Source organism: Bicyclus anynana, chromosome 2, assembly GCF_947172395.1.
Source record: "Bicyclus anynana chromosome 2, ilBicAnyn1.1, whole genome shotgun sequence".
In the NCBI taxonomy this organism is placed as follows: Eukaryota; Metazoa; Arthropoda; class Insecta; order Lepidoptera; family Nymphalidae; genus Bicyclus; species Bicyclus anynana.
The window spans coordinates 6,816,750-6,835,682 of NC_069084.1; the positions used below are offsets into that span (position 1 = coordinate 6,816,750).

The window sequence follows — 18,933 nt, forward strand, 5'->3', positions numbered from 1 at the left end:
TTAAATTTAATGGACCCACAGGAACTCATTTTCCGGGATAAAAGCTTTCCAAATGTTGTTTCAATCCCGCAAACACCAGAGACTCTGTCTCTGTGAAATTCGGTGTATAAAAAGTCCCACATCAAACGTTATTATTTCCGGGATAAAAAATAGCGTATGTGTTAATCCAAGTTATAGTATATCTCCATTCTCAGCTGATACAGTTCAGTAGTCGCGACGTGAAAAAGTATCAAACATTCATACCATCATGACTATCAGCTTTTCCTATAGCCATGGATTTTTCGGGATAAAATATAGCCTATGTGTTGATATAGGGTATTATCTGTCTTCGTTTTAAATTTCAACCAAATCGGTTAAGAAGTTGCGGCGTTAAAGAGTTACAAATATCCCTCGGGAACCATGAATTTTCTGGAATAAAAAGTAGCTTATGTGTTAATCCAAAGTAAAATGTATTTTCATTCCAAATTTAGGCCAAATCGCTTCAGTAATAGCGGCGTTAAAAAATAACAAACATCCAAACATACAAACTTTCGCGTTAATAATAATAGTAGGATATTGTAACAAACTGAGTGTCTTTATCTTGCGATAAGAGAAGAACAGGTTAATTATGCTATGTCATGATTAACTAATAGACTTATAGTTGTTGTTTCATACGTTTGTCTGCGAGCTTTATCTTATAAATTATATCATGGATCCGGCATTAGAAATATATACCCTCATCTGTTATTTATTAGTGATAAGAAATAAATGAAATATTATAGTCATTGTGAATATTATCTATCATTTATTTCTTATAACTAATAATTTAACAGATGCAGTATATATTTCTAATGCCGGATCTTAGCCCATAAAGTCAGTCCTACTACCGATCCCTTTTCAGTCTCGTCTATGTACCTACTATAACTACTACCGCTAAATTTACATTTATTAGTTACATCTACAATTGCATCTAACTAATAGAAAAAGTACTGAAACTGCATTTTTTTGTTCGTAATCACGGCTAAAAAAAGTGTGTTGTGAAGAGACGGGTTAACTAAACTAAAAATAAAATATTACTTTATTGGAACAACATGGATACAAAATAGAGCTTAATATAATTATCTAATTTCTCTTTATTTTAACTTTTAAGCCCTTTAGTGACATTGCATATCGAATCGCAAATATAACACCTATTACAATAACTAGTGCTACAGTAAATATAAATACTACAACATCCACCGCATAATATTCCGTCCAGTGCATATGCGCGGCGGCGGCACGTAGATGCGTCGCTCCGCCGTGCCGCAGCACGTACTCCGTCCACCACACGGCACGCTCCAGCGGCGTCTGAGGTTGATCGCGCATTATGTTATGCAGTTTGACTACGTTTTCACGGTAACTGAAAAATTAAAAGGAATGTAAAAATAATCACCACATTTTTCATTCATCTATAATATTTTTTTAGTATTTTCTAAACGTCTATTTTAATGTCGGCCTGAATCAAAAGCATGTATCATCATCACTAAATGCCCATGTTCGGCTTACTGTCTCGTTTCAGAATGAAAGGCTAAAAGTTCACCACGCTGGCCCGATGCGGATTGACAGACTTCACACACGTTAAGAATTAGGAACATTCTCGGGTTTGCAGGTTTCTTAGCAATGTTTTTCCTTCACCATTTGAGACAAGTGATATTTAGTTTCTTAAAATGCGTATAACTGAAAAGTTGGAGGTCATACCCCGGACCGGATTTGAATCTACGCTCTTCGAATTGAAGGCAGAGGTCATATCTACTGGGCTATCACGGACTCACTGGCACAAAGTATGTATACTTAGTGCAGAAAAATGTCTGGCCTTCAAACGTTTATGTTTGTGCCATAAGAGCATATTTCCAATCTGGCCTATCATAATTATCAACCTACTAGCGGACGCCCGCGACTTCGTTTGCGAATAATTAGTGTAAGTTTTCGTCTCCATTATTTTATGTATCACTAGTGGATTAACTGTGGATTTTCCGGGATAATATCTTAATAAAATCTTTTTTTCATTCAAAGTGAAATTCGCAGAACAAGGAAGGAACAAAATATTGCCTTTATTTTTGTAATTAGTGTGATTACATTTTAACGATAGTCAATGAACCATGAACCATCATACATAATGATAACTTGAGAAAAAAATCAGCCGATATCATTAACATAAAAAAGTACCCACTTATTAAACATTATCGTATAAGTTAAAACATTAACTAAAAAGCGAAAAATAACATCCTTATTATGTTTATTGAAGTCGGTAGGTTTAATTATTTTTGTAGCGTCTTTCTCTCATATTTCCATTTCATCTAGAATGAAATGAAAAACATCATCACTTATATTAACCGACTTCAAAAAAAGGAGAAGGTTCTCAATGCGACGCGTATGATTTTTTTTAATGTTTGTTACCTCAGAACTTCGTCATTTCTTAACCAATTTTGATTTTTTTTTTTGTTTGAAAGTGTATACTCCTGAAGTGATTTCATTGTCACCATATCAGGATCTGATGATGGAATCCTGGAGAAATCGAGGGAAACTTTAAAAAATTGTAATGACAACTATAGCGAGTCGATCTGATAATGGAGTCGAAACACACACGAGGGAACTCTTTAACGGTTTACAACAGAGGGTATATGGAGTTTATAGGAGAGGGTATATGGAGCTCAGACGCACCATGGTCCAAGCTGCAGCAATCTTGGTTAGCGGACTTAGTCATTTCCAGACTGAAAATCAGCGCTTCATGCCCTATTTTAAAACATCATATATAGCATTATGTTGTTGTTGTTGGGGCCATTTCCTGCGTTATACCACACATTGCAGGATATTGTATTAGATATATTGGAGATATTATGATATGTGGCATAGTGTTGAAATAAATTTGTTTCTTACTTACTCATGTTCCGACGTCACACAGCCTAATCACTGCAACAACGAAACAATTCTTCCAAACCTGGACTGAAAAGTACTTCGTCTACTATAACTTACGTTTCGTCCTGAATAATCGTTTCTATAGCATTTTTAAAATCAGCTTCAGTAATAGATCCCAGGCGGAGGTATATTCCAATTTTGAATTTCACATATTGTTCAGCATTAAACCATTGATCTCCCAGAATGGGCATTACAATTAATGGTACTCCTGCCGTTAGAGCTTCATCGGTAGACTGTAGACCTCCTTGCGTTATGAAAAGTTTCACTTTTGGATGCTCTAAAAGAAAATCATCATAAATTTTCAAATATATACTGACTACACAGTCATTATTTTTATTTCTTTGAATTTCTGGCTTAATAACTCTTTAGAGCCCATTTTTTAAATAGCACGAATGGCTCTCTTCTGCAGTACAAATTCACTATCAATATCAGCAATATTACCCGACAGTACAATAACACAAGTATACCAGTGTCTTTGTCAGTCATATGAAGAATTTATTAACCTCTGGTTAACATATGCTCTGGAGTACATTTTTTTTCCTCCGTCTCCTATAAAAATGATTGAGGTGTCATTCAATTCAGTATTGAATGTTGATAGATTTTAAAAAATAGAAGGCCCGCTCGCAAAAATTGCAAAAGCTATAAGCAATTAACTAAAAATAAAAAAAGGTTTCGGTTTTTGACTTATACCTCAAAAACTATTTAAGTTATTTTTTAATATTTTTTAAAAAAATTAAAATATCTGAGTACCCTTCGCAGCGGCGACATGCCCGTGCTTCAGTATTCTCACATGAACGCGGGTGAAACTGCAGGACGTCGGCTAGTTCAATATAGAAGCGAAAACAGGAAGTATTGAAACCACTTCATGTAGGTACATATTTGAATATTGGCAGAAAGATAGCTAATAGACAGTAGATGTCAGCTAAAAAAGTTAATCAAGAAAAACTTGAACTGTCTTTCAATACATCAATCTATTCTAAAAGTTCGATCTAATACAGGTACAACTTGGAAAATTTAAATAAATACCTTAATTCAACTGAATACTCGTAATAACTGAGACGAATATCTTAGCATTCCATAGATTCACCGTACGGGTGCCGGGTCCATCGCGTGGTAGAGAGAAAAACTCCGAGCAGAGTCCTGAACTTGTGACTACAGGTTGTAGGGTTAAGGATATCATTAAAATTACTTGTACTTACTCAGTAAGTCTGATTGTGGTAACCATTTCGAAATTTTAACATTTTTTGACCGATTAGGCAAGTCTTCTGTATCCCATTTCCATATAATGTCATAGGGCAGTTGAGAGAATACTTTTGTGAATATATTTAGTGTTTCGACCGGTAACAGAGATGGTCTAGCATTCGTTCCAAAGCTCATGTATATTACGCCATTTTTAGAGGAGTCAAGATACGTTTTGATGTCCTGAAAAAACGGTAATCCATAGTTACATTATATATTCGAAAAAGATTTTGTTTGTTTGTATTCACGACTAAACTACTGAACCTATTTTAAAAAATATTTCACTAATAAAAAACTAAATTATGGGAGAGTAATATAGGTTATAACATGAATCCCGTAAAAATACGGGGACGGAATGTATTATAAAACATTATATAACTCATTTATTTCTTCACAACGCAGTTGTAATTATTTAAATGAATTATAATCATTATAAATTATTGAACAGTAAATAACTAGTACATAGTTATTTATAATTATTAGAATCAATAAATACTAATTACTGGAAAAAATAAGAAAACGACAAAAACAAAGATGATACAATTAAAAGACAGCCCTTCTTGCCGCTAACACGGGAGTGGGTTCGATTCCCATAACTGGAAAATATTTGTGTGATGAACATCATCATCATTAATAACAACTCATATTTGGCTCACTGTTACGCACGAGTCTCCGCAGAATGCCAGTGCATCGCGCTGGCCTAGTTGGCCAATTTGCAAACTACACATACATAGCGTAATATTTACGGGACGCCCTGTATATTTTACTTACTACGTGATTTTTTTTACGTATCCATAATCAACTGCTTAGCCGGTATAGGTTGGGGACACTTGAGTCCAACAAAAATTAGCTCTTAAAAGCTTAATATTTTACGAATGGATCTTTAATTCGTAAAATGTTTGTAGAAAATTCCTCATATCAAAGAACTATCCAACGATACCCCATATTATTAAATAAACGAGTAAAAAAATCCCCACTTTACATGTATTTTGCGACTTTGTTCACATTTTTAATGTTCACACTCATGCTACGAGTATATGACAGCTTTTTAGTAGTAATCGTCTCTGCGCTATACCGCGGACAGACGGACGGACGGACGTATATCGTCCGATTTAATGAAACTACTAGTAAGCCAAACCTAAAATCAATGTTTCAAGCGAAACTTGGGGAAACCGTACAATTCAATGAAATTGATCATTTAACCAAGGTGGTGGAAAAGGGGGTACAAATAGAACTGAAAACGTATATATATATATACGTTTTCAGTTCTATTTGGTATATTATTTTACCTAGTCTACGATTTTTTAAAAATCTGATGAGGGAAGTTAATCAAAAAAATTACGTTGAAAATTTTATATTTTTTTATTGTATAGCCGCAAGTCAAGGTGAATATTATGTCATTTACTTCTTATCACTGTTAAATAACAGATGAGTGTATATATTTCTAATCTCGCACCAGTGTGAAAATCCGTTTAAAAGTTGCTTATATAAACAAGAACCGACAGATTAACCTTAATAAAAAATATTTTATTTATTAATCTTCTACATTTAGAAATTGATCTTTATTTTGCTATAAAATTTTAAATTTTAAAATTAGATTAGGATAGTATTGTCATAATATTATCTAGTTATTATTTATTTGATATAATAATCAAGTATTACCTTTGGCAAATCCTTGTCAGGGTTTTGATGAATACCACCCAAGTATATTATGTTAGGAGGTACGGGTCTATTGAGATCCCATATTGGATTAACATTGAGATATATTAAATGCACATGTTTTTTCAACTCACTTAGACTAGGTGTATTTGGACCAAATATACTTCTCACAACTTTGTTTTCTGTTTTTTCACGATCTACGGGTACTTTGTTATATTTATATACACTATATCCATCATGAATTTTTTCCCAAAATGTCAGGTTGTGTATTTTCTCACGCAACGGTAAAGGATACCAGAGATAATTCGTGGAGGCCCCTGTATCTTCAAATGTTCCTACGACGCCTCCAAATGAACTGAATTCTATCATTGGCACTTTGTATCGATGGCCGTAAGCTAAGGCTGGTCTCACACAAGCTTCAACAAACAATAAATCAAAACCTTTTTCCTTATCATTGATAAGTTTTTGAACCTCCTCAGATTTAGTTTGTGCTACAAAGACGTATAATAATATATCCATAAACAAATTGTATTGCTCTGAATCCATACGAAGTTGTACTTTTCCTGAAGCTAAAAAATCGTTCCACATTTTGTAAGACAAATCATGTACATCTATTTCAATTAGATTCTGAGGCGATTTTCCTTTCGGGTATGCAGGATCTGTTGTTATCACTACAACTTCGTGTCCACGTTTTGCTAATTCGTGCATCAAAGGACGAAATACCACTTGGTGACTAATAGATGGCACTGGATACACTGCTAATATTCTTGCAGACTCGATTGATCCACTCAGAGAAACAATACATAATATTTTCATTAAAGTATTCATTATTTTTTTTCTGGCGAGTGCTCTCCCGCGAATGTGTATTTAGAATGATCACGTATAAGGTAATAACGTTTATTAAATCGCACGGAGATTGTGAGCCAAGTTAAATAAATAAAAAGATCACGCACCGATCGAGCTCTCCACTAATCGAACGAGTTAATGATATATCATTTGTATACATTCATGAATTTCATTTAATTCAATTTTTTACACTTAACGAAAAGATTTTTTTAAATACAACCGACTTCAAAACATTAACTTACACACGAAACAAAAAAGAGAAAAATAACATTATAATATTTTCTTCTTATTGTTAATAAGCCTGTGTGGTGTTGATTTTAGTCGTTACTGAACCACATAAAAGAAAAAAACCGGCCAAGTGCGTGTCGGGACACGCGCAGTATAGGGTTCCGTAGATTAATTTAGCACTTTCAGTCCTTCCATAATGCACAAAAATATCGATAACGATACCACACACTATGGGATAGACGATAAAAAATTCATCCTCACTTTGCATGTTAGAAAAGATCGCCATAAAAAAAATCATACCACTTTATAGACGTAACTAATAAACATACCTATACTAAATATCATCTTTTTAGTTTTAGTCTGAGTTATCTTACTGACAACTTTATCTTTTTAATTAACAACGATATTAGTATGCAAGTTTCGTTTTCCAATTACGTTTTTTTTAATTTGGCTGATTATTACTCTTTAAATAGCAATTGCTACTTAGCTGTTATAATTTTCCTTGTAATTTCATTATATATCCTACTTTTGTGAATTTTTTCACGTATCCATACACAACCGTTTAGTCGGCAGAGGGTATTACGTACACACAAACGTGTCCTTGAACAATGCTTATATGTTTACGTTTGGGAGTCAAAGTTTGCGAGCCTCATGTTTGCCCTTGTGGTAGCCGCGTGGATCAGTTTGGTCATTTTGGACTCTGTTGCAGCAGAAGCGCCGATATAGTTCGTGCGCACTGGCCACTGCCACTATACCTTCGCAGTTAGAACCTCCCGGTTTGATCAGGGATGACGGCAAGAGGCCCGACGGGTTGACTATAGTACCGTGGTCTATGGGGCGTGCTTTCGTATGGGACGCAACCTGCGTAGATACTTTGGCAGCGTCTCATCTCACGCGCACTTGGCCAACGCTTGGCGCAGCTGCTGAATACGCTCAATTCCTTAAGCGTCGTAAATACTCAGTCATATCTAATGACTATGTATTTGCGGCGCTTGTCTTTGAGACTATAGGCCCTTGGTCATCAGACACCAATTTTTTTTTTAATTGTATGTTCGACAAATTGATCCATGCGTCAGATGATCCAAGAGCTGGTGCCTATTTAGCCCAAAAGATAAGTAAGTCTTGCGATCCAGAGGCGTAACCAGCCAACGTATTGAGTCCTTGCCTTGGTGAACAATTAGATGTTGTGTATATGTAATTATTTGTTATAATTAAGTAATTTATTTTTCAGTTTTTATTATTCTTTTTAATCTTTGTAAAAGTAATTGTAAATAAATAAAAAAAAAATAATAACTGTTATTATGCTACCGTTTAATGATGAATTATTAAATATTGTTATGTTTCAAAAATATCAAGTAAAATATTTTTATTTCCATAAGTGCCTCTTAGAATAGGTACTCGAAGCTAAGATAAGATAGTGTTTAAATAATATAATTTTTGTGTAACTACGCTGATTATATTAATACTGAACCAATTCAAAAACAGGAGGTTATCCATTTGACCTATATATAACTACCCATAGTTAAAATTAAATAAATAAAACTGATCTTGCATAATTATTTTAGTCTATACTTACAATGGGCAGAACACATAGTTCGAAGAGCCGATGGCCGTTGGGATCCCAAGGTGCTGGAATGGCGGCCCCGCACCAGAAAGCACAGTGTCGGTCGACCCCCCACCAGGTGGACTGACAACATCAAGCGAGTCGTAGGTATTCGCTAGATGCAGGCGGCTCAGGATCGTGATGTTTGGCAGTCCCTACAAAAGTCCTATGTCCTGCAGTGGACGTCCATCGGCTGACACGATGATGATGATTATGATACTTACAATACAGTGTGTAAAGTCTGCCAATCGGCATTGTACCAGCGTGGTGAACTAAGACTTAACCCTCTCATTTTGAGGGAAGGCTCGTGCTCAAAATATAATAGTGAGTCGAATATCGATTGATAATAATAATCATATTAGCTTCTAAATGTTTGCCCTTTCTTAAAATTTTCAAAAATAACTTCAACATACAGATGGTTAAAGTTTTATTATATAATTATTATGTATGTATCTAATAAAGTCTTATCTTTAGGTAATAAGATATTTTTCTTCTTAATAATAATTTACTAATGAACAACCACAACTTTGACTCGAACTGCCTCGGTGGTCCAATGGTTATCACCAAGCCCACCAACCAGCATTTAAGCAGCGTGTTGAGTGTGAGCTCCATATCTCATATCCTATAAGAACGAAGGGCTGGTCCTGGTCCGGTCTGGTAGTGGACTTTAAAAATTAGGCTGATGATGATGATGGACATGATGACAATTTCCTATATGCATAATTCGATACAGGCAGAGAAGAAAAATATAATATGATTTAAATTTTGACAAAGAGAATCATTTGTCTTGCTTTTTCCATCGCCGCAAACTATAAATGTGTAACGAACACCCAAAATTTAAACTCTACTCTTGGAGCACAATGTATTTTGGTACCAACATGATTGTTATAGGACGATACACGATTGAGTACCTAATAATATTTTTTGGATTCGAGTGTTGAAAATTACTAAAATTAGTAAAATTTTAACTTCTACCCACGATATCTCACGTCGGTATAAATAGTTCGATCTGAAATTCTTATTACAAATATTTAAAGTAATTCCGCGATGAATGAGATAAGATGAATTTCTAAATGTTTATCTAAAGGATAAAAAATGAATGAATGTTAAAGAAATACATGAAACGATGTACTTTTTTTTGGACTCCGTAGCGCAGCGGCATGCGCTGTGGATTTGCAAAACGGAGGCCCTGGGTTCGATCCCCAGCTGGTCTGGCTGGTGGGAGGCTTCGGCCGTGGCTAGTTACCACCCTACCATACCGCCAAGCGATTTGGCGTTCCGGTACGATGTCGTGTAGAAACCGAAAGGTGTTTGGTTTTTTATACTCCTCCTTCAAAGTCCATCCATCGATTAACATCTTAGACTGCATCATCACTTACCACCAGGTGAGATTATAGTCAAGGGTTAACTTGTAAAAAAAAAAATTAAAAAAAAATCGAAGCAATATGATATATCTATATATATATATGTCTTAAGAAGTTTCGTGTTTTTTTTTTAATTTTTTTTAGCGTTGTAGGTACGAGTAAGTAAGAAGTTACATAACGCTCGGGCGCCCGCGTGCTTCATAAGCAAGAAAATACCGATTAGCAATCTCATAGGATTTTATAAATAAAATGAACATTCTTTTCAAAATATTTTAAACATTATAATTAATGAAATATGTTCAGAAATGAATATTAATCTTGATACATATACATATTATATAAAACTTACATGTGCATATGTGCATATACAAGTGGTGTTCATTAAGTAGTAATCATGATATATTTACTTCTTGTTAAGAAATAATATAAATACCGACAGGCATAGTTCAGATATCTGTATAGTATAACAGATATCTGAACTATTATATATAGAAAACTTATTTTTGAACGTAGAGGTAAGATTTTGTCGATACCGATGAGATAGTTGCAATTAACACTCCGCACTTCACTAGTAAGTTACTTCGTGATATATCAATGAGTAAGTTCGGCAACGTCACAATATAAGAATGTGGTCTAAGGGACACAATTTAAGATCTATTTACAAAAGAGGTATGGGAAATACCTTCACCCCAGCATCCACTACTCAGCGCAGTGTTCGTTGACCCACCATTTGATGCCTAACCCTCGTTCCACCCTGGTGGACTGCAGGCCGCCTGATGTCCTTACTCCGAAAATATTCATTTAGAATACAAGTGTCATGGACATTTTTAATTAATTTTCCAAGAATATACTATAGGTATGGGAAATACCTACTCCCCAGCATCTACGACTAACTCAGACCAATTATTGCATAGGACCTGCCTCGCTAGACGTTACTTTTCTGACAAAGTATATGATCAACGATCTAATGCGATTATAAAAATTGTCTCTATAGAATCGATGTTAAATAGTTGTAATCGTGTTCGTCGGTTTAAGAGCTCCGTAAAAATACCTTTTTGTGTAATTGAATTGTGTAAAAAACGGGCAAAAACTTCTAGGTTAGTATAAGATATATACAAAATATAAGCTCGTTTTCCTCACAAAATGACAGACAATTTTGTTCGTGACGTGATGTTGTATGAGTGCGATACAGGTCCTTCTATAATTGGTCTGAGACTACTAAGCGCAGTTTACGTCGACTCACCACTATGTGGAACCCTCGTTCCACCAAATGGTGGGCTCCCTGCAGGCCGCCTGATGTCCTCACATCAGGCGGCCTGCAGGGAGCCGCTGGATGACGGCGACTCGAGACCATTGTGCTTGGAAGTCCATGCAAAAGGCCGATGTCCAGCAGTAGACATCCATGGGCTAATAGTGAAAAAAATATTGAATGAACTTCTTTTTTTTTTTTTTGTTTTTCAGTTTGCCTTTCAGTAGAGTCGGCTGAGTGTTATAATAGTCTCTAAAATTATTTATTTACATTTATTCATGACATCCTTATGGTTCACCATATTTGGCGAACATGAAGTAGGAAACGAAATAGGTTAATAATGTACAATGAAACGTACAGGGTAAATCTATTCATTCGGACAGCACTTTCCTGGGACACGGGGTATAATAATATGTAAAAACGACTACATTGACAAATTCTCATGGCATCTCTCACTAAAAGATATTAACTATTGAATTTAGGAAAGCGTCATCTGCGTCAGTTCATTATGAATCTATACTTCTATATATTTTGACGGCCTCCGTGGCGCAGTGGTATGCGCAGTGGACTTACAAGACGGAGGTCCTGGGTTCGATCCCCGGCTGGACTGATTGAGGTTTTCTTAATTTGTCCAGGTCTGACTGGTGGGAGGCTTCGGCCGTGGCTAGTTACCACCCTACCGACAAAGACGTACCGCCAAGTGATTTAGCGTTCCGGTACGATGTTGTGTAGAAACCGAAAGGAGTGTGGATTTTCATCCTCCTCCTAACAAGTTAGCCCGCTTCCATCTTAGACTACATCATCATTTACCATCAGGTGAGATTGTGGTCAAGGGCTAACTTGTACAGAATAAAAAAAAAATAAAAAATTTAAAGAGGTTAAGCAAGTTATTTTGAGTGTCTATGAGTTCGTATAGGTTTAGGGAGTAATCTCTAAGTCTACTCAAACGATTTTGTAAATTATTTTAGCAATAGAAAGCCACATTATCTGTGAGTATCATTAGCTATATTTTTTGCGCCTGTAACCGCTGTAAGTATGGAATATACAAGTTATTAGAATTAAAGTCAGGTATTACTCGTGTCTCGTATTTATTGCTATGTATTCATACTCACAACAACAATGGTATTAAAGATATGAAAAAAACCACTGACATAAAAAATTAATGCTTATTTTATACTAATTGATTTTGCTATTCGTGGACACCCGACGAATCCAATTGACAACATCACTCAGGTCCGATAAAAACCATCTACGTACATTCTAATATATATATTAATACATATATATATATATATATATATATATATATATATATTGTATTTTTTGAGACTTGAATACTCTCAAAGAAGAAACCCAGTCACCATATAAACTCGGGCCCAAATTATACGAATGATACAGAGCTGAAAATTGGCCGAAAATAATAACAATTCGGGAGGCCAATTTTCAAAAATATCCATATTTGCCTATCAGTTAAATTAATTGTTACAAGTAGACAAAAATTGTATCTCTTTGACATACAATTAATTGCATAAATTTTGTTTTAATAAGGATTTGAAAATAGGACATTAAATAATGTCGAATGCATATTTGATAATGACATATCATTCATTTGACATGAACAACCCGCGTTTGCAAAGACAACTGAAAACAGAAGACAGTGAAATACTTATCAAAGAAGAAGAAGAAGAAGAAGAAGAAATATAGTCGAAAGAATAAATACGAAAGTCTTCAAACAGTATGTGTTGCTAGTGATGGCCGACAGATCCGAGATTTGGTCGCTAACTATAGGCCTCATAAGAAGTCACTCAGCGGTCGATGGAGCGAGCTATGCTAACACATAAACAATACAGTTATATTGATAAAACTTTTTATACAAATGAAAATTTTAAACACAATATGTACATAAACAATACAGTTATAGTAATACATAAAACTTATAAAAAAATTAATAAAGGGTACCAATTAAATAAAATTGTGTTCGCTAATTTTGGATTATAGCAAAGCACACAAAGAGGATTTTTCTGAATAACTTAAGTCTCTTCCTATCTCAAAGTAATTAGACAAGGTCTAGTATCAATCAAATTCACGAAAAGGATTTTTCTGAATAACTTAAGTCTCTTCCTATCTCAAAGTAATTACACAAGGTCTAGTATCAATCAAATTCACGAAAAAAATTGTGTGTCGTTTTTTTAATGGGACGAGGTAAACTCACACATCGAAAATAATTAACTCCAATAAATATTTTTTGTATCCTTGCACTACACAAAACTATAAAATTAAGTCGCAGTATACACTCCTGTAATTTTTACATACATACAACTTTGATAAAGACATCGTTTAGTCTGTTACACAAAGTATACCACACAATTTGTGGGACATTGTTGCTGTTAAGTTATCTAACTATTAATTAAGCAATAGTAAAAAAAATATCTGGTTAACTTGATAGTAATAAATTATAAAAATATTCCACGGATACCGGGTTGATACTTTTAACGCAATTTTACAGAATTGGCACCTCAAACCAGAAAGTCTAATAGGATGTTGAAACCTTATTCACTAATAACAAAGATGTGACGTAAAGACATGGCTTTATAAACATAAAATAACACAAATAGGGCTAATTATAATTATCTAACTTTTCTTAATTTTAATTTTTAAACCTTTTAGTGACATTGCATATCGAATCGCAAATATAGCAACACCTCCTACAATAACTAGTGCTACAGTAAATATAAATACTACAACATCCATAGCATAATATTCTGTCCAGTGCATATGCGCGCCCGCGGCACGTAGATGCGTCGCTCCGCCGTGCCGCAGCACGTACTCCGTCCACCACACGGCACGCTCCAGCGGCGTCTGAGGCTGATCGCGCATTATGTTACGCAGCTTGACTACGTTTTCACGATAGCTAAAAAATAATAATAGGTAATTTACTACATTTAGGTACATACCTAATGTAAAAACATTCCTAGTAATTTAATATTTTTTTTTATCCTACTAGCGTTTATAATATTAGTAGGAACTAATATTATAAACGCGAAAGTTTGTATGGGTGTATGTTTGGATGTTTGGATGTTTGTTACTCTTTAAGGCCGCTACTACTGAAACGATTCGGCTAAAATTTGGAATGAAAATGGATTTTACTCTGGATTAATACAAAGGCTACTTTTTATCCCGAAAAAATTAATGGTTTCCCGAGATTTGCGAAAACTGATGATTTTAATGATATGAATGTTTGTTACTTTTTCACGCCTCGACTAGTTAACCGAATTAGCTGAAATTTGGTATTGAGATATAATATAGCAGGGATTAACACATAGGCTCTTCCTAACATGTTAGCCCGCTTCTATCTTAGACTGCATCATCACTTACCATCAGGTGAGATTGTAGTCAAGGGCTAACTTGTAAAGAATAAAAAAGGCTACTTTTTATCCCGGATGAGTTCGTTGGTTCCCGAGGGATTTCTGAAAAACTAAATTCCACGCAAACGAAGTCGCGGGCGTCCGCTAGTTTATTTCTAATCTAATACTAATATTAGAAAGAGCTACAGTTTGTGGTATATACGATATTGTAGGGGGTAATCTCTAGTATTATCATCGTAACCCCGCATTGGAACAGCGTGGTGGGTTTAAAGCTCCATATAAACTACTAGCGGACGCCAGCGACTTCGTCCGCGTAAAACTCGATGTAAACATTCAACTACCCTACCCGTACCCCTACGCTACTTTTATAGTTTAGGCAGCGTACGCAAAATGAGTAACATTTCTGGTTGATTTTTTACACCTTGTCTCCGTAAAACCCAAATATCTTACGGAACCTTATTTTTTTTCCAAAATCAAATTTAGCCTATGTTACTTGTGGATAATGTAGCTTTCGAATGGTGAAAGAATATTTAAAATCAGTCCAGTAGTTTTTGAGCCTATTCATTACAAACAAACAAACAAACATACAAACAAAGTTTTCCTCTTTATAATATTAGTATAGATTATATTTTTATAAAGAGGAAAGCCTGGCCTTAAAGTAAGCCGTTAAAATAGACTGATAGAGAGAGATGTGTGCTTATGTGGAGCTTAGACACACCACGCTGCCGCAATATGGTTTAGCGGGCTTAAGGTGTAATGATATCAGGTGTTAATAATAACGCCACCTACCGCTGATTCAATGTGCTCTCCTGAGCACAGAGGTATAATTATTACCCACTTCCCATCTCTTGGTTGCTAATAAGAATGTATTTGTAAAGAATAGCTTAGTCTAATCCAAAGCTCTAGAACTCTCGTCTTGTTCCAAGGTCACAAGGGGTAATCACTATAATATATCAACGATGCAGTTTTTCTGAACCTGGTCTGAAATGTAAACTTACGTTTTGTCCTGTATAATTGTTTCAATAGCATTTTTAAAGTCAGCTTCATTAATTGTTTCCAAACTGAGGCGTATTCCAATATTGAATTTTACATATTGTTCAGCGTTAAACCATTGATCTCCAAGAATTGGTATTACAATTAATGGTACTCCTGCCGTCAAAGCTTCATCGGTAGACTGTAGACCTCCTTGAGTTATAAAGAGTTTCACTTTTGGATGCTCTAAAAGAAAATCATCATATATTATTCATTCAATATGTTCACATATTATACAACGGACGTCCCTAAAAAATGCCATATCCCTCAGCTCATGTGATGATGTCTGTGGTTAGGAAGTTAATTTTGGTGTACCATATCAAACAAACTATATATTAATATAACTCAACTTACTGCTTTAAAAGGTAGAAAATCTAGAAAATATGATATTGGTTAGGGTGAACAGCAAGATTTTTTGACAATCAAAGATTTGCTAATTTGCAAAGCAATTTAGCAACAATTTTTTTATTTAAACTGTAAATATAAAATGTACAGCTAATATTGGCAGAAAGCAGACAATAGGTTACTTTGGATCTTGCTAAAGGGGAATGTCCATTCTCGGCCCAGGCCTACCCTAACCGCCCGGCAGTTTACTTATGTCTAGAAAAATCTTGATAATTCTATCATCAATAATAAAATCATTACTTCATCAAAAAAAGTTTGCTACAACGTTTGACGACATTATTAATTCATCTATACTAATTATAAAGCTGAAGAGTTTTGTTTGCTTTAACGCGCTAATCTCAGGAACTACAGGTCCTATTAGAAAAATTATTTAAGTGTTAGATAGCCCATTAATCGAGGAAGGCTATAGGCTATATATTATACCCGTATTCCAACGAGAACGGGTACCACGAAGTTGAAACCGTGCGGCGTCAGCTAGTCTTTTATATGTCTACAACGGTTGATAAGCTAAGATCGTTGACCATACAGCCTGAGTTTTACGATATTTATTGAGGACTTATGATTGTTTTATTTGTTCGTTTCCATGTTTGTTAAGCTTGTTGGTAACAGAAAAAAATAATACAGCTTCAATTCAATTCGCTAGTGGCAGCACCAGGAAAAAAGTGAGAAGAAGAATTTCGGACATCTATAAAATATCAAACCCGATTACGATAATGTTTAGTTGTAAAAATAGTTTTACTAACGATAAACTAAGCACCATTTTATATTTCCCCCCAAAATCGTTATCTATATTAAAATGAATTTAAAATTTTACCCTTTGAAAATGTTACTTGTATTAAAATTGACACTTACATTAAAATTATCGCTTACTATAATTTGATGGTCATATGTCGATTTGTACCTCCCCCTGGTGATGCCCCTAGTGGATTTTTGTAAGACCTTTTGATGAAAAAGGTTCATTCACCTAAATTCTCGTGAAATACTTAACAGAATCATAACAATTCCTCGTACTTACTCAGTAAGTCTGATTGTGGTAACCATTTCGAAATTTTAACATTTTTTGACCTATTGGGTAATTCTTCTGTATCCCATTTCCATAGAATATCATAGGGCAGTTGAGAGAATACTTTTGTGAATATATTTAGTGTTTCGACCGGTAACAGAGACGGCCTAGCATTCGTTCCAAAACTCATGTATATTACTCCATTTTTAGACGAGTCAAGATACGTTTTGATGTCCTGAAAAACATTATAAATTTGAATTACATACAAATTTGAATGTGAGTTTATTTGTTTGTACTGCTTTTACACCTAAATAACTAAATATATGTTATGTTTAACATATTTACTTAGTATAACGTTTATGTCGTGAATACAAAGGATTAAATGCAAAAAATAAATTAATAGTAAAAAAAGAAAGACGCATGCGTGGCGCAGTGGGAAGTGACACTGCTTTCTGTATCCACGGCCGTGGGTTCGATTCCCACTACTGGAAAATTTTCGCGTGAAGAATACAGAATATATTTATACGTAGTATATAAATTTATATGATAAAAATCAGCTACCTAAGTACTATTTAAAAGTAAAGTTAAGTAAATATTGTTTTTTTTTTATATGTAGCAATTTCTTGTAACTTTTAATTTCTCAGCGATGATTTTTTTTCTTTTATTTGGAATATTGTTTCGACGTATCGTCCGATATCATAAAATTACGAGTAAGCTAAACAAAAAAAATATTGTTTTTAGCGAAACTTGTGGAAACCGTATGAAAATTCGTTTAAGAGTTGCATACATGAGTATATGAGCAGACAGACAAACCTTGATAAAAAAATATTTTATTTCTTAATAAAATATTAAATTTTCATTATAATATGATAAGTATTCGAATGTATAATTATTAGTTATTTAATATTATAATAATTAAGCATTACCTTTGGCAACTCCTTATCAGGTTTTTGATGGATACCACCCAAGTATATTATGTTAGGAGGTACGGGTCTATTGAAGTCCCATATAGGATTTACATTGAGAAATATTAAATGCACATTTTTTTTCAATTCACTTAAGCTAGGTGTATTTGGACCAAAAATGCTTCTCACAACTTTATTTTCTATTGTTTCATGTTCTACGGCTATTTTGTTATTAGTGTGTTCTTGATATCCATCATGAAGTTTTTCCCAAAAAGTCAGGTTGTAGACTTTCTCACGCAACGGTGTAGGATATAAGAGATAATTCGTGGAGGCCCCGGTTTCGTCATATGTTCCTACGATACCTCCAAACGAACTGAATTCTATCATTGGCACTTTGTATCGATATCCGTAAGCCAAGGCTGGTCTAACACAAGCTTCAACAAATAATAAATCAAAACTTTTTTCCTTATCATTGATAAGTTTTTGTACCTCCTCAGATTTCGTTTGTGCTTCGAAGACGTCTAATATGACATCCATAAATATCTTTAATTGTTCTGCTGTCATATGAGATTGTGCTTTCCCTGAAGCTAAAAAATCGTTCCACATTTTGTAAGACAAGTCATGGACGTCTATTTCAGTTAGATTCTGGGGTGATGATTTCGGATATGCAGGATCTGTTGTTATCACTACAACTTCGTGCCCACGTTTTGCTAATTCGTGCATCAATGGACGAAATACCACTTGGTGACTAATAGATGGCACTGGATACACTGCTAATATTCTTGCAGACTCCATTGATCCAATCAGAGACACAATACATAATATTTTCAATAAATTATTCATTGTTTATTTCCTAGCGAGTACTCTTTTAGGAGTGTGTATTTAGAATGATCACGTATGATAATATAATATATCAAGTCGCTCGGAGATTGTGAGCCAAGTTCAATAAACAAAAGGTGACGCACCGACCGAGCTCTTCACTAATGAATTAGCGATATATCATTTGTTTACATTCGCCGTTTCACTTACCTAATAAACCTTAATTGATCACCCAAACTCAACAACTTCATGAAAAATCATGTTTTTGACGGCCTCCGTGGC

At 34.6% G+C, this 18,933-nt stretch overlaps 1 protein-coding gene across 2 annotated transcripts; it reads right to left on the minus strand.

Moving 5' to 3' along the window:
- Positions 1–1,059: 1,059 nt before the first annotated feature.
- LOC112045625 (UDP-glucosyltransferase 2-like) lies at positions 1,060–18,715 on the minus strand. Of its 2 annotated transcripts, none has more exons than XM_052887584.1 (4): positions 17,854–18,715; positions 16,940–17,162; positions 15,486–15,705; positions 1,060–1,378 (listed from the first exon to the last, which is right to left on the minus strand). In XM_052887584.1, exons 1-4 carry the CDS (start codon positions 18,673–18,675, stop codon positions 1,102–1,104), a joined length of 1,542 nt encoding a protein of 513 aa, XP_052743544.1. In that variant the 5' UTR covers positions 18,676–18,715; the 3' UTR covers positions 1,060–1,101. The 2 variants fall into 2 exon arrangements, with proteins under 2 accessions (XP_052743544.1, XP_023937660.2); XM_024081892.2 differs by lacking the exon at positions 1,060–1,378 and adding an exon at positions 12,054–14,033.
- Positions 18,716–18,933: the final 218 nt, after the last annotated feature.

What these genes read in the sequence shown, in the direction of transcription:
- LOC112045625 (XM_024081892.2), bottom strand. Translation starts at nt 18,675, where the DNA reads ATGAATAATTTATTGAAAATATTATGTATTGTGTCTCTGATTGGATCA. An exon ending in ACCACAATCAGACTTACTGA is followed by an intron (nt 15,706 to 16,939) that starts GTAAGTACGAGG and finishes ATTTTCTTTTAG; the next exon opens with AGCATCCAAAAGTGAAACTC. An exon ending in ACAATTATACAGGACAAAAC is followed by an intron (nt 14,034 to 15,485) that starts GTAAGTTTACAT and finishes ATTATTTTTTAG; the next exon opens with CTATCGTGAAAACGTAGTCA.